The following is a 16,188-nucleotide window of genomic DNA, read 5'->3' on the forward strand; positions in this document are numbered from 1 at the left end:
AAAAAAAAAAAAAAAGAGAAAAAAAAATTATGGCAAAATACATATAACATTTAAATAATTATGGCAAAATACATAAAACATACAATTTATCATTTTTTTTTCTTTGAGATTGAGTCTCGCTCTGTCGCCCAGGCTGGAGTCCAGTGGTGCTATCTCGGCTCACTGTAAATTCCACCTCCCGGGTTCAAGCAATTCTCTGCCTCAGCCTCCCGAGTAGCTAGGATTACAGGTGCCTGCGACCACGCCCAGCTCATTTTTGTATATTTAGTAGAGATGGTGTTTTACCACGTTGGCCAGGCTGGTCTCAAACTCCTGACCTCGTGATCTGCCTGCCTCAGCCTCCCAAAGTGCTGTGATTACAAGCGCGAGCCACCGTGCCCGGCCATCACAGTCATGTTTAAATGTCCAGTTCAGTGGCATTAAGTACATTCATGCTGCTGTGCAACCATTACCACCATCTACCTCCAGAACTCTTTCACCTTATACAACCGAAGCTCTGTCCACATTAAATAACTCCCCATTCCCCGCTCCCTCTACCCCCGGGCATCCATCATTCCACTTTCTGTCTCCATGAGTCTGACTACTCTAGAGGCATCACATAACTGAATCATAAAATATTTGTCTTTTTGGGGCTGGCACATAGCCTAATGTCCTTCAGGTTCATCCATGTTGCAGCATGGGACAGGATTTCTTTCCCCGTTTTTTTTTTTTTTTTTGAGATAGAATGTCACTCCCTGTCCAGGCTGGAGTGCAGTGGCATGATAGTGGCTCGCTGCAACCCCTGCCTCCTGGGCTCAAGAGATTTTCCTATCTCAACCTCCTGAGTCGCTGGGACTACAGGTATGTGCCCTCACGCCCAGCTAATTTTTTGTATTTTTAATAGAGATGAGGTTTCACCATGTTGCCCAGGCTGGTCTCAAACTCCTGAGCTCAAGTGATCCAACTGCCTCGGCCTCTGAAAGTCCTGGAATTACAGGCCTGAGCCACCACACCTGGAAAGATTTCTGTCCTTTTTATTTATTCATTTTTTACATTATTTTATTTTATATATATTTTTTATTTCTTTTTTGAGAGCGAGTCTCATTCTGTTGCCCAGGCTGGAGTGCAGTAGTACAGTCTCTGCCTCCCAGGTTCAAGCAGTTCTCTTCTCAGCCTCCCGAGTAGCTGGGATTACAGGCGCCTGCCACCATGCCCGACTAATTTTTTGTATTTTTAGTAGAGACAGGGTCTCACCTTGTTGGCCAGGCTGGTCTCGAACTCCTGACCTTGTGATCCGCCTGCTTCAGCCTCCCAAAGTGCTGGGATTATAGGCCTGAGACGCCACACCCGGCCTTGTCTCTTTTTCATTTTATTATTTTTTGAGATGGAGTTTCACTCTGTTGCCCAGGCTGGAGTGCAGTGGGTGCATCCTCTGCTCACTGCAACCTCCACCTCCCTGGTTCAAGCAATTCCCCTGCCTCAGCCTTTGAGTAGCTGGGATTACAGGCGCATACCACCACGCCTGGCTAATTTTTTGTATTTTTAGTAAAGAGGGGGTTTCGCCATGTTGGCCAGACTGGTCACAAACTCCTGACCTCAGGCAGTCTGCCCACCTCAGCCTCCCAAAATGCTGGGATTACAGGCGTGAGCCACTGCTCCAGGCCTTATTTCCTTTTTAAATCTGAGTAATGTTCCATTGTATGGCTGGCACACGTTTTGTTTATCCATTCATCTATTGGTGGACACTGGGTTGCTTCCATTTTTGGCTTTCATAATGCTGCTATGAACACAGGTATACAAATATCTCTTTGAAATCCTTTTATTTTTTAAATATTTTTCTATCACTATTTTTAAAACTGACAAAAATTATATGTATTTGTCAAGTACACCATGTTGTTTTGAAATATGTATACATTATGGAACCTCTGAGGCCCTGTTTTTAATCCTTTTGGGGATATGCCCAGAAGTAGAATTGGATCATACTCTGGATTGTTTGGTTTTTTGTGGGGTTTTTTTTTGGGGGGGATTTTTTTTTTTTTTGAGACAGAGTCTCACTCTGTCACCCAGGCTGGAGTGCAGTGGCATGATCTCGGCTCACTGCAACCTCCACCTCCCAGGTTCAAGCAATTCTCCTGCCTCACCCTCTGGAGTGGTGGAACTACAGGCATGCGCCACCACGCCCAGGTAACTTTTGTGTTTTTAGCAGAGACAGCATTTCGCCATGATAGCGAGGCTGGTCTCAAACTCCTGACCTCAAGTGATCCACCTGCCTCGGCCTCCCAAAGTGCTGGGATTACAGGTGTGAGCCATTGCTCCTGGCCTGGCTACTCTGTTTCTAATTGTTCAGGAACTCCATAGATAGATAGATAGATAGATATACACACACACACACACACATATATGTGTATATATATGTATGTATAAATATGTATATATGTGTGTGTGTGTGTGTGTGTATATATATATATTTTTTATTTTTTTGAAACAGAGTCTCTTTCTGTCACCCAGGCTGGAGTGCAGTGGCACGATCTCTGCCTACTGCAACATCTGCCTCCTGGGTTCAAGCAATTCTGCCTCAGCCTTCTTAGTAGCTAAGATTACAGGCACACACCACCATGTCCATCTAATTTTTGTATTTTTCGTAGAGATGGGGTTTGCCATGATAGCCAGGCTGGTCTCGAACTCCTGACTTCAGGTAATCTGCCCCCCACCTCAGCCTCCCAAAGTGCTGGGATTACAGGTGTCAGCCACCAAGCCTGGCCATGCCAATATATTTTCCATAGCGGCTGCACCATTTTACTTTCCCACCAACGGTGCACAAAGGTTCTAACTTCTCTCCACATCCTCACCAACATTTGTTATTTTCTGTTTGTTTTGTTGGGTTTCAAAAATAGTATTAGTCATCCTAATGAGTATGACATACTGGTTTCTCGTTTCGTTTTTCTTTTTCTTTTTTTAATCTAAATAAACGTGAATGTTGTTGTTTTTTAATTTAGAGACAGGGTATTACTCTGTTGTCTAGCCTGGAGTGAAATGGCTCAATGATAGCTCACTACAGCCTGGAGCTCCTGGGCTCAAGTGATCCTCCCATCTCAACCTCTGCAATAGCTAGGACTACAGATGCAGGCCACCATACCTGGCTAATTTTTACATTCTATTTTTTGAAGAGATGGGGTCTTGCTCTGTTGCCCAGGCTGGTCTCAAACTCCTGGCCTCAAACAGTCCTCCTGACTCAGCCTCCCAAAGTACTGGAATTATAGGCATGAGGTGCTGCACCTGGCCTGCTTGTTTCTTTTTGTTTTGTTTTGAGAAGGAGTCTCACTCTGTCACCCAGGCTGGAGTGCAGTGGCACAATCATGGCTCACTGCAACTTCCACCTCCTGGGTTCAAGTAATTCTCCTCCTCAGCCTTGCAAGTAGCTGGGATTACAGGTGTGCGCCACCACGCCTAGCTAAGTTTTGTATTTTTAAGTAAAGACAGCGTTTCACTATGTTGGCCAGGCTGGTCTCAAATTCCTGGCCTCAAGTGATCCACCCACCTTGGCTTTCCAAAGTGCTGGCATTACATGTGTGAGCCACCATGCCCGAACCATGGCATATTTTTTTTTTTCTTGAGACAGAGTCTCACTCTGTTGCCCAGGCTGGAGGGCAGTGGTGCAATCTCAGCTCACTGCAACCTCCACCTCCTGGGTTCAAGTGATTTTCCTGTCTCAGCCTCCTGAGTAGCTGGGACTATAGGGGTGCATCACCATGCCTGGCTAATCTTTGTATTTTTAGTAGAGACAGGGTTTCCACCATATTGGTCAGGCTGGTCTCAAACTCCTGACCTTGTGATCCACCTGCCTCAGCCTCCCAAAGTGCTGGGATTGTTGGCATGAGCCACCGTGCCCGGCCCCTGGCCTATTTTTTAAAGGGTTAGAAATATGGGGCATTCCGGGTCCCCCATGCCACCCTGTTTCTCAGGGTCCACGATGCCCACTCACTGCTGTTCTCTGCTTCTGCTTTGAGGCTGCTGCGGCCACTGAGGCTTCCACTTCGGCTGTAAAGGCCCCGGGCTGGACGGCTCAGGAAGGCGGGGCGGCTGTCTGGGGTCCCAGGTCCCCCCACTGAGGGTGTAGGGTTCCAGGGGATGCTCTCTGGGAGGTCTCTGCAGCCCACCACGCGTACCTCCAGGGTCCCTGCAGGAGGGGAAAGCTCAGCAGGGGGCCACGTATGGGACAGGCTAAGGGGAGGGGATCACAGTGGGGAGGGGACACATCCAGACACAGTCATGGTACAAGTGGGTGCCAGTGAAGAACAGCCAGGGTGGAGCATGGGGCCTGAGGCCAGGATGTCCATGCTGGGATAGGAGAATATGAGACAAGCAGTCCTGCCCAGAGGGGCTCGGATGTGGGAGTTTTGAGGCAGATGAGAGGTTCAGGGTGCAGGCCAGGGGCCCAGGCAAGCAGAAACAGGGTAAGACTAGGAGTTCTTAGGGAGGATTCGGTGGACAATCTGAGGTCTGAGATGGGCTAGGGGTCTATGGTGGGGCTTGTCTGGAGTAGATGGCTGAGGGGTCTAAGGAAGGTGGGGCTGGCTGGTCTGTAGCAGGGGGTAGGAGGCTCAAGGCTGAGGGTTGTGAGGCTGAGGTGGGGGACAAGGACTGGGGGAAAATACTGAGCCAGGTGAGGAGGGGTGGAGAAATTGAGGAGTGGGGAGGGGCAGGAGCCCAGGGTGCAATGGGGTGTCTACTGGAGAGGGGAGGGGACAGTGGGATGGGAGTCCAGGGTTGGGGAGAGTGGCTATTGAAGTTGGGGGTCACAGGAATGGGGAAATGAGAGGAGTCAGAGGCCCAAGGCTGCGTGGGAGGGGCAGGTCTCAGGCCTACCTGTGAGCGGCGCGGGCTTGCACAGGGTGCTGTAGTGAGTGGCGGGGAAGGGACCCGCCAGGCGGGCGCTGAAGGCGGCAGATGAGGCTGCAGCGAGCTCTTCTCGCAGCAGCCGCCCCTTGGGGTGGTCGGCGGGCAGCTCCCCGAGCCTCCGCTCCAGAGCCTCCCGCAGCAGCCCCAGCTTCTGGTTGGATTCTGTCAATTTCTCCTGGGCCTGCGATGGGAAGTGTGGTTCTGGGGGCCGAACCAGTCTTGCCCCTTCCCAAGTGCAGGCTTAGGCCCCACCACCAGGCTAACTGAGTCTCTCACTGGACTCCTCCCTAGAGGGCTAAACCTCAAACCAACTCGGTCCCACCCCTGGGAAAACTAGACCCTGACCCTTGCAGAGGCCCCTCCCCTCACGGAGGGCCATTCCAGCCTGAAACCACGCCCCTCACTGAGGCCCCGCCCCCATAGGGCGCTGTTCCTGACGCCCCGCCCCTCCCATGGTTGAAGCCCCGCCCCCCACAGCAGTCTACTCTGGCAGATGCCCCACCCCGTATGAAGGTAACACCCCCTTTGAGGGTCCACCCCTCCCCATGGCCGTTCCTAGAAAAGTCCCCCCCGCTTGCTGAAGCTGCGCCCCCAGCTAAAGCCCCACCTCTAATGAAAGCTCCGCCCCTCACCTCGCTGACAGCCTTGCGGTCCGGGGCCTTGGCAGCGCTGAGCAGGCGCAGTACGTTCTTGGCACCCTCGGCCACCGCGTGCTCCACTCGGAAGTGGTGCCGCAGCTCTTCGATGCGCAGCTCCACGGCCCCAAGGTCAGGACTTCCTGTGAGCGTGGAATACAGGGCAGTGAGGCTAGCCTGCAGCGCCCCACCAACCTAGTCCCAGACACGCAGCCATTCACAGGAACAGGCATGGGCCACAGACAAACCATCATGAAGATGCATAACACTTCATCCAAAGGGTGGGCACAGTGACACTGTCGCACTGTCACCTGCAGGCAGCCACACTTCCACCCAGACTCTTTTATCCAAACACCATCACTCACAGGGCCAGTCCTAGGGACAAAGTTACACTGTTATGGGGGACAGTTTGAGCAATGATACACAGGCACACTGTCACCCCAGGTTTAGAGACAGACACATTGTCACGGTCCCTCTTCACCTCCAGGGATTTGCACAGGGACAGACACAGGCACGCTGTGGCCCCAAGGATAGTCACATTATCCAGATTCAGGCACTGTCACCCAGGGGCTGAAACCCAAAGAGACAGAAACATAAATCATAGGCTGGGTAATCCCAGCGCTTTGGGAGCCCAAGACAGGTGGATCACTTGAGGTCAGGAGTTTGAGACCAGCCTGGCCAACATGGTCAAACCCTGTCTCTACTAAAAATACAAAAATTAGTTAGATCCTTTTGTAGTTCATGAGCATGATGATTGGGTGTTCACATGCTTGTGTGAGATGTGCCACCCTTGAACCTTGTTACGACATCGGCACATTACCCATGTGACCTGAACTTGGAAAAAAAAAATACAAAAATTAGCCAGGCATGGTGGTGCATGCCTGTGGTCCCAACTACTTGAGAGGCTGAGGCAGGAGAATCGCTTGAACCCGGGAGGCAAGGTTGCTGTGAGCCAAGACTGTACCACTACATTGCAGCCTGGTGACAGAGGAAGAGTTAGTCTCAAAAAAAAAAAGAAAAAAAAGCTGGGTGTGGTGATGCTTGCCTGTAATTCCAGCTACTCGGGGGGCTGAGGCAGGAGAATCACTTGAACCCAGGAAGTGGAGGCTGCAGTGAGCCAACATCACAACGCTGCACTCCAGCCTGGGTGACAGACCGAGACTCCATCTCATTAAAAAAAAAAAAAAATCATACTGTCATACCCATGTTGACACACCTCACTCCCCAATGAACAGTCACCAGGTTACATAGTCAACCAGGCACAGTGACACTCATGGGCACTTGGACAACCACAGAGATACAACTGTACTCACACAGATGGCGTCAGTTACAAAGACACTATTAGAGACTGAATGTTTGTCTCCTACCAAATTCCTTTGTTGAACCCCTAATCCCCAATGGGATGGCACTTGGAGAAAGGGCCTTTGGGAGGTAATTAGGGTTAGATGAGGTCATGGAGGAAGGGCCATCATGATGAGATTAGTGCCCTTATCTGAAGAGGAAGAGGCTGGCCACAGTGGCTCACACCTGTAATCCCAGTGCTCTGGGAAGCTGAGGCAGGAGGATCGCTTGAGGCCAGGAGTTTGAGGCTAGCCTGGGAACCATAGAGAGACCCTGTCTTACTATAAGTAAATAAATTAGCCAGGTGTGGTGGCATGTGCCTGTAGTCCCAACTACTCAGGAGGCTGAAGCAGGAGGATCACTTGAGCCCAGATGGTCAAGGCTGCAGTGAGCTGTGATCATGCCAGTGCATGTCAGCCTGGGTGAGAGACTAAGACCCTGTCTCAAAGAAATAAAAATAAAAAACAAGAGGAAGAGACACAAAGGCTCTCTCTCCACCATGTGAAGACACAGTAAGAAGGCAGCCATCTGTAATCCAGGAAGAGAGCCCTTACCAGGAACCGACCATGCTGGCACCCTGACCTGCAACTGCCTGACTCCAGAACTATGAGAAAGATAAATGTCTGTTGTTTAAGCCACTCAGCCTATGGTGGCCCAAGCCAAGTAAGACAGGCACTGTCGCATTGACACTGTCACACTGTCGCCCACAGGGACACACAGCATTACCACTTTGTCACCAGCGTGGGCACGCTGTCACCTGCAGGCAGAGGAACACATACTGTGTCACATAGATGCAGTCACACGGCCGCATAGAGACACTGTCATGAGTCAGGCTCTGTTATACAGACACAGCCCTGTCACCTTGGGCACAGGGACACCATTAGGGGCAGAGAAGCATGGTCACAGACACAAATGCATTTATGCCCAAGCACAGGGTCAAGAAAAGGGGCACAGGCCAGGCATGGTGGCTCATGCCTGTAATCTCAACACTTTGGGAGGGTCAGGCAGGAGGACCACTTGAGGTCAGGAGTTTGAGACCAACCTGGGTGACATAGCAAAATCCAGTCTCTACAAAAAAAAAAAAAAAAAAATATTATTTTTTTTGAGACAGAATCTTGCTCTGTCACCCAGCTGGAGTGCAGTGGTGCAATCTCATCTCACTGCAACCTCTACCACCTGAGTTCAAGCAATTCTTCTGCCTCAGGCTCCCAAACAGCTGGGATTACAAGTGTGTGCCACCATGCCTGGCTAATTTTTTTTTTGTATTTTAGTAGAGATGGAGTTTCACCATATTGGCCAGGGTGCTGTTGATCTCCTGACCTCATGATCCATCCGCCTCGGCCTCCCAAAGTGCTGGGAGCCACTGCGCCCGGCCAAAAATTTTTTTTAATTAGCTGGGTGTGGTGGCACATGCCTGAGGTCCCAGCTACTCAGCAGGATTGTTCGAGCCCAAGTCAAGCCTGCAGTGAGTTATGATTGCGCCACTGCATTCCAGCCTGGGCAACACAGCCAGACCCTGTCTAAACAAAAAAATAGTGTGTCTTGGGGAATGTGTCAGTGTGATGGTGTATGTGATTGTGGATACCCACATGGACTTCACAGTGACTAAATGTAATGGTAGTATCACAGATTCCATTGTCTCTGGGTGTTGTCACAAGCATGGGTGACTGGGTGACTTTATCCCTAAAAGTTCCAGTGACTGATTAAGCACCATGTGGCAGCAGGTCTAGGGGTGACAGTGAGACTGTGTGTGTTTTGTGTGTGTGTGTGTGTGTTTGTGTGTGTGTGTGTGAGGCAGAGTATCACTATGTTGCCCAGGCTGGAATGCAGTGGTGCAATCTCAGCTCACTGCAACCTCTGCCTCCCGGGTTCAAGCAAGTCTCCTGCCTCAGCCTCCTGAGTAGCTGGGACTACAGGTGTGCAACACAATGCCCAGCTGATTTTTGTATTTTTAGTAGAGACGGAGTTTCATCATGTTGGCCAGGCTGGTGTCAAACTCCTGACCTCAAATGATCCACTCCCTCAGCTTCCAAAGTGCTGGGATTACAGGCGTCAGCCACTGCACCCAGCTGAGGCTCTGTCTCTGTTTATAAGGCAATGTGCCTGTGTCTGTGTTATTGGTGTCCAGGTGAGTGACATGTGGGCACAGTGTAACTGTGAGTGTGACTCTCCGAGACCAAGTGCCAGGGTCATTATTCAGAATAGTCAGGCCAAGTGTGGTGGCTCACATCTGTAATCCCAGCACTTTGGGAGGCCGAGGTGGGTGGATCACAGGTTAGGAGTTCGAGACCAGCCTGATCAACATGCTGAAACCCCATCTCTACTAAAAATACAAAAATTAGCCTGGCATGGTGGCAAGTGCCTGTAATCCTAGCTACTTGGGAGGCTGAGGCAGGAGAACTGCTTGAACCCGGGAGGCAGAGGTTGCAGTGAGCCAAGATCACACCACTGCATTCCGGCCTGAGCAATAGAGTGAGACCCTGTCTCAAAAAAAAAATAAATAAATAACAATAGTTATTTTAATAAGACTGTCCTAGGAAACTATAGCCATGAGTAAGCGTGATCTGTGGGTGACAAATGTCCTACACCTGTGTGACTGTGTCCTCGTGCCTCTCCCTGTGCCACTGGGTGACTGTGTCCCTGTGACTTCACACTGGGTGTGAGAACACACCCAGTTTTTTCCCCTGTGACATCGGGTCATGCCTGTGGCTGTCAGTGACACCAACTTGCCTGTGCGACAATGTGATGGCATTTCTTCACCTGTCCCTATGCTTTACCGTATGGCAGTGTGATTATGTTTTGATTCTCCCTGGGCTCTAGTTAGAGCCTGGACTGGACTCAAGTGAGCCTCCCATCTCAGCCTCCTGAGTGAGTAGCTGGGACCACAGGTACACGCCACCATGCCCAGCTAATTAAAAAAAAATTTAGGCTGGGAGCAGTGGCTCACGCCTATAATCCCAGCACTTTGGGAGGCTGAGGTGGGCAAATCACCTGAAGTCAGGAGTTCAAGACCAGCCTGGCCAACATGATGAAACCCCATCTCTACTAAAAATATAAAAAATTAGTCAGGCACAGTGGTACACGCTTGTAATCCCAGCTACTTGGGAGGCTGAGGCAGAAGGATTGCTTGAACCCGGAAGGCAGTGCTCGTAGGGAGCCAAGATCTCATCACTGCACTCCAGCCTGGATGATGAAGTGACTTTGTGTCAAAAAAAAAAACAAAAAACTGACACACACATCAGTAGTATGGACACAGACAGCCCTGCACACAATACGCCAAGATCCTGTCACAAATTCAGGCTGACAATCCCAGCAAGTTGAGTTTGGGAGACACCCCGAAGCATTCATACACACAGAAAAACACACACACATGCACACGCCAGGCATACTCACAGTTCTGCACACAGAGGGGCTGTGGTGACCAGACAACCACCTAATCCAGGGAAACACACCTTCTTTTTGGTAGTCAGATTGCTGGCCAGGTGCAGTGGCTCACGCCTGTAATCCCAGCACTCTGGGAGGCTCCGGTGGGTGGATCACCTGAGGTCAGGAGTTCAAGACCAGCCTGGCCAACATAGTGAAAACCTATCTCTACTAAAAATACAAAAATTAGCCAGGTGTGGTGGCAGACACCTGTAATCCCAGCTACTTGGGAAGCTAAGGCAGAATGGCTTGAACCCGGGAGGCGGAGGCTGCAGTGAATCAAGATCACACCACCGCACTCCAGCCCAGGTGACATAGTGAGACTCCATATCAAAAAAAAAAAAAGTCAGATAGCAAATAATTTTTTTTTTTTTTTTTTGAGACGGAGTTTCACTCTTGTTACCCAGGCTGGAGTGCAATGGCACGATCTCGGCTCATGCAACCTCCGCCTCCTGGCTTCAGGCAATTCTCCTGCCTCAGCCTCCTGAGTAGCTGGGATTACAGGCACACGCCACCATGCCCAGCTAATGTTTTGTATTTTTAGTAGAGACGAGGTTTCACCATGTTGACCAGGATGGTCTCGATCTCTTGACCTCGTGATCCACCCACCTCGGCCTCCCAAAGTGCTGGGATTACAGGCCTGAGCCACCGTGCCCGGCCGCAAATAATTTTGACTTTACAGCCCACAAGGCTCTGTTGCACTACTTGACTCTGCTGTTGTGATGTAAAAGCAATCAAAAACATAGTAAATGAATGGGCGTGACTATGTACCAATAAAACTTTACTGACAAAAAAAGACAACAGGTAGATTTGGTCTGAAGGTGGTAATTTACCAACGCCTGATGTAATCCAAACTTTGCATGGGACAAAATGGGAAGCTCTGGCCCAGCGAGAGTCAGGAATGTGTTGAAGTCTCACACCAGGTCCAAGGACCCACCTCCCTACCCCAGAAAGGGACCCACTACAGGAGCCAGAGGCTGATCCCTGTCAGGTGAGATGCAGGCTAAGCTGTCTGGAGGCCAGGGACTCACCTTGGGTCTCATCGGGGGCCGCCTGGCTCTCCAGCTGGCCGGCCTGCAGCGCCCGGTGGAGTTGCATGCGGATGATGTCTATCTTGGTCTTACTGTCCTGCAACATCTGCTGGGCTGTCAGCAGCAGCTTCCGGTCCTGGAGGCAGAGACAGGTTGTGAGAGGAAGGCTGGGCGGCTGGAGTCCAGCCACATCTCACAGGTCCTAGGTGACATGTGGATGTAACAACACGCATTTGCAGGCTGGGCACAGTGCCTCACACCTGTAATCCCAGCACCTCGGGAGGCTGAGGCGGGTGGATTGCTGAGCCCAGGAGTTCGAGACCAGCCTGGGCAACCCATGGCAAGACCCTGTCTCCACAAAAAATACAAAAATTAGCTGGGCGTGGTGGCGTGCACCTGTGATCCCAACTACTCAGGGCTGGGGCGGGAAGATCACTCAAGCCCAGGAGTTGGAGGCTGCAGTGAGCTGAGATAGCATCGCTGGCCTCCAGCCTGAGCAACAGAGCAAGACCCTGTCTCAAAGTAAAGAAATAAATAAAGCTGGGCGCGGTGGCTCACGCCTGTAATCCCAGCACTTTGGGAGGCTGAGGTTGGCGGATCATCTGAGGTCAGGAGTTCGAGACCAGCCTGACCAATATGGTGAAACCCCATCTTTAAAAAAAAAAAAAAAAAGAAAGAAAGAAATAAGTAAATAAATGCACTTCCATGCATTCCTGGGTACAGTGGCGTGACATAGTCCAAGGGATTTGGACCCTGGCTCTGCCACCTAACATCTGTGTGACATCCAGCAAGCCATTCAACCTCTTTTGGCAGCAATTAATTTATTTTATTTTATTTTGTTGAGATAGTCTCACTGTGTTGCGTAGGCTGGAGTGCAGTGGCGCAATCTCAGCTTCCTGCAACCTCCGCCTCCCAGGTTCAACCAATTCTCTTGCCTCAGCCTCCCAAGTAGCTGGGATTACAGGCATGCACCACCAGGCCCAGCTAATTTTTGTATTTTTTTAGTAGAGTTGGGGTTTCACCACGTTGGCCAGGCTGATCTCGAACCCCTGACCTCAAGTGATCCAGCTGCCTTGGCTTCCCAAAATGCTGGGATTATAGGCATGAGTCACCGCCTGGCCTACTCTACTCATTTTCATTGGGTCAGTATCACCCCCAGGGGGGCAGAAATTCTTTCTTAGGAGGTAAGAAACTCTTTTTTTGGTTTGTTTTTGTTTTTGTTATTGAGAAGGAGTCTTGCTCTGTTGCTAGGCTGGAGTGTAACAGTGCAATCTCAGTTCACTGCAACCTCCGCCTCCCATGTTCTAGTGATTCTCCTGCCTCAGCCTCCCGAGTAGCCGGGATTACAGGCGTGCGCCATCACGCCTGGCTAATTTTTAGTATTTTTAGTAGAAACAGCGTTTCACCACATTGGCCAGGCTGGTCTTGAACTCCTGACCTCATGATCTACCCACCTCAGCCTCAGGCATGAGCCACCGCGCCCAGCCAGGAGATGAGAAACTCTTATTCTTTTTGTATATAATGCTCAGATACACATAAAAAATATGCGACTGATCTAGACTGTAAATTTTCATAGAATGGTGTTCAATTACTTGTACACAGGTGTTCATAGCAAAACTATTCACAATAACTAGAAAGGTGGCAAGAGCCAAATGTTCATCAATTGATGAATGGGGTGCAGTGGCTCACATCTGTAATCCCAGCACCTTGGGAGGTCAAGGCAGGAGGATTGCTTGAGCCCAGGAGTTCGAGCCCAGCCTAGGCAACATAGTGAGACCCCTATCTCAATAAAAATAAAAAATAAATAAAATAATGTTAGGCTGGGTGAGGTGCCTCACACCTGTAATCCCATCACTTTGGGAGGCCAAGGTGGGCATATCACCTGAGGTCAGGAATTAGAGACTGGCCTGGCCAATATGGTGAAACCACGTCTCTACTAAAAACACAAAAATTAACGGGGCGTGGTGGCACATGCATATAATCCCAGGTACCTGGGATGCTGAGGCAAGAGAATCACTTGAACTCAGGAGGCATAGATTGCAGTGAGCCAAGATCATGCCACTGCACTTCAGCCTGGGTGACAGAGTGAGACTCCATCTCAAAAAATAAATAAATAAAATAATGTCATTTAAAAAAATCTACACAGTGTGTCCTTCCATATGACATTCACAGGGGAGAACATGCGCACAGCAACCTGTGAGTCTGGACCTGATTTCTCTAGCTGTAGGCCGGCCTGTGCTTGCGGTGTGGGAATCTCTGGGTGTTGATGCAGACCTGCGTGTTGCTAGAGCTGATTGGCAGGACAGGGAATGTGAGTGTGTTTGTGGCCGTGTGCACCAGTCTCTGGGTATGGCTGTAAGAGAGAGAGAGAGAGAGAGAGAGAGAGAGTGTGTGTGTGTGTGTGTATACAGATGTGGCTGTGGTACGATTCTCCATGTGTTGCTAGATCCTGTTACTGATGTGTATCCCTAGTATGAGAAAGTCTGTGTGTGCGTGCGTGTGTGTGTGTGTTTCTAGATGTTTTGATGATGGTGTGTGTGTATGTCAAGGCATTGACATGACTGTGCGTGCTTGTAATAGGAGACACTGTCAGCAGTGAGGGGTCGTGTGTTTCCCTGACTGTGGGTACACTTGAGGCCCTGCATGGGGACTGCATGGGGAGGGGAGACAATCTATCACATGTCTGACATCACCCACAGTCATGTTTCCTATACACCCCCATGAGCTGCCCATGCCTGAGTCCTGCCAGCAAGTCACACCCATCGCCAGTATGTCCCCAACCCAGAGGGTCCCAGCCTACCATGGGGCAGCTGTAGGCTGCACCCTGTGCCCCCAGCCTGTGATCTGCTCACAGGTGTGTGCATACATGTGCGGTTTCTGTGCAGATACATCGGCGGGTAAGTGTGCAGACATGAGTGTGTACATGTGCGTGTGCACTGCAAATGTGCATGTGCAGGTATGTGTGCATAAGCAAAGGGAAGGTGTGGGTGCACAGGCAGGTGTGTGCATATGCAGGTGTGTGAGCATAAAGGCAGGTGTGGGTGCACAGGCAGGTGTGTGCATGTGCAGGTGTGTGTGCATACACATGGGGGGTGTAGGTACACAGGCTGGTGTGTGCACGTGGGTGTGTGCGTACACATGCAGGTGTATGTGCATGTGGTGGGTGTATGCATGTGTGTAACCATTTATACGGGTGTGTGAACATGTGGGTAAGTGTGTACACATGCAGGTAGGTGTGTGCATGTACAGATGCAGGGTACATGCCAGTGAGTGTGTGCATGTACAGGTGTGGGTGCAGATTCGAGTGGGTGTGTGCACACATGGACAGGTGTGTTCACGTATGGGTGGGTGTGCACATGTGGGTGTGCATGCACAGGTGTGGTTGCAGATTCCAGTGGGTGTGTGCACACACAGACAAGTGTATACATATGTGGGTGGGTGTGCAGGTGTGCAGTGTGTGTGCACAGGTGTGGTGTGCACATTTGAGTGGGTGTGTACACATGTGAGTGGGTGTGCAGATGTGGGTGGACTGTGAGTGTACAGGTGTGGTGTGTGCATTTGAGTGGATGTGTACACATGCAGGTGGGTGTGCAGGTGTGGAGTGTGCGTGCACAGGTGTGGTGTGCGCGCACAGGTGTGGTGTGCGCATTTGTGTGGGTGTGTACACATGCGGGTGGGTGTGCAAGTGTGGAGTGTGCATGCACAGGTGTGGTGTGTGCATTTGAGTGGATGTGTACACATGCAGGTGGGTGTGCAGGTGTGGAGTGTGTGTGCACAGGTGTGGTGTGCGCATTTGTGTGTGTGTACACATGCGGGTCGGTGTGCAGGTGTGGTGGAGTGTGCGTGCACAGGTATGGTGTGTGCATTTGTGTGGGTGTGTACACATGTGGGTGGGTGTGCAGGTGTGGTGGAGTGTGCATGCACAGGTGTGATGTGTGCATTTGTGTGGGTGTGTACACATGCGGGTGGGTGTGCCGGTGTGGTGGAGTTTGTGTGCACAGGTGTGGTGTGTGCATTCGAGTGGCTGTGTGCACAGGTGTGGTGTGTGCACATGGCATGTGTGCACATGCTGCCTCACCTTAGTGCTGACATTGCTGTAGGTCTGGATCACGTTCTCTGCCCCCTGCTTCACCTTCAGCTCAATGGCCAACTGCTTCTCCAGGCCCGCCACGCGGCTCAGGTTGGTGGCCGAGCAGGCAGGGCCACCCGCACCCGGGGACTGGGGGCCATCTGGAGGCAACAGGTGGGAAAGAGTCACTACGAGTCATCACCTTAGTCTACCTGGGAGGCTTTACCCTCAGCCCAGCCTGGGCATTGCCCCTGGGGAACAGGGGATGGGGAGCTGTGGGCGAGCAGACAGGTAGGCAGGGGGTTACAGGGCCCAGGGGTCTATCCCCTTGCCCTCCCAGGGAAACCCCTCAAGGCTGGGGCAGACCCAGGATGAATGGCTGTGGGCAGGCACCCAGGTGTACAAGCGTGTCTGTGGTGCTGAGTCCACTGCATTTGGGAGGCCCGTTAGTAACTACACACATGGCTTGTGTGAACCTATGAGTGTGGGAGTGGTGCCATCTGGGAGCTGCAGGGTGTTGGCCTGGCTGAGTGTGTGTCTCCCTGGATGTCAGCATGACTCTGTGAGACACCATGTGTCAGAATCACTGTCTGAGATTGTGGGTGTTGGGAGATGCTCTGTGTACATTTCTGACTGTTGCTACAACTGTAAGTTCAGATCTCCAGTTTGGTATGACCGAGTCTCCGGATGCATGTGTCTGCGTGAGTCTCTGGAGAGTGGTGTGATACTGAAGGGGACCCTGGGTGCAGAAATGACTGAAGCCAGGTGCAGTGGCTCATACCTGTAATCCTAGCACTTTGGGAGACCAAGG

At 51.0% G+C, this 16,188-nt stretch overlaps 1 protein-coding gene and 1 non-coding gene across 8 annotated transcripts in view; one reads left to right on the forward strand and one right to left on the reverse strand.

Annotated features, from left to right (window-relative positions):
• Nucleotides 1-16,188, reverse strand: part of PKN1 (protein kinase N1) — a 41,508-nt gene that overhangs the window by 13,709 nt on the left and 11,611 nt on the right. For all 7 annotated transcript variants that reach the window (XM_037727525.1, XM_037727523.1, XM_037727522.1 and 4 more), the window contains 5 exons: nucleotides 15,387-15,538; nucleotides 11,309-11,444; nucleotides 5,511-5,656; nucleotides 4,846-5,059; nucleotides 3,962-4,156 (listed from right to left, as the gene is read on the reverse strand). In XM_037727525.1, the coding sequence (XP_037583453.1) occupies nucleotides 3,962-4,156; nucleotides 4,846-5,059; nucleotides 5,511-5,656; nucleotides 11,309-11,414 (661 nt within the window). In that variant the 5' untranslated portion in view covers nucleotides 11,415-11,444; nucleotides 15,387-15,538. The remainder of the gene's footprint in view (nucleotides 1-3,961; nucleotides 4,157-4,845; nucleotides 5,060-5,510; nucleotides 5,657-11,308; nucleotides 11,445-15,386; nucleotides 15,539-16,188) is intronic.
• Nucleotides 6,240-6,343, forward strand: LOC119466857. The gene has a single exon (XR_005195349.1). It is a non-coding gene; the product is annotated as a small nucleolar RNA U13 (small nucleolar RNA).

This window comes from Cebus imitator, unplaced genomic scaffold (assembly GCF_001604975.1).
Source record: "Cebus imitator isolate Cc_AM_T3 unplaced genomic scaffold, Cebus_imitator-1.0 Scaffold234, whole genome shotgun sequence".
Lineage (NCBI taxonomy): Eukaryota > Metazoa > Chordata > Mammalia > Primates > Cebidae > Cebus > Cebus imitator.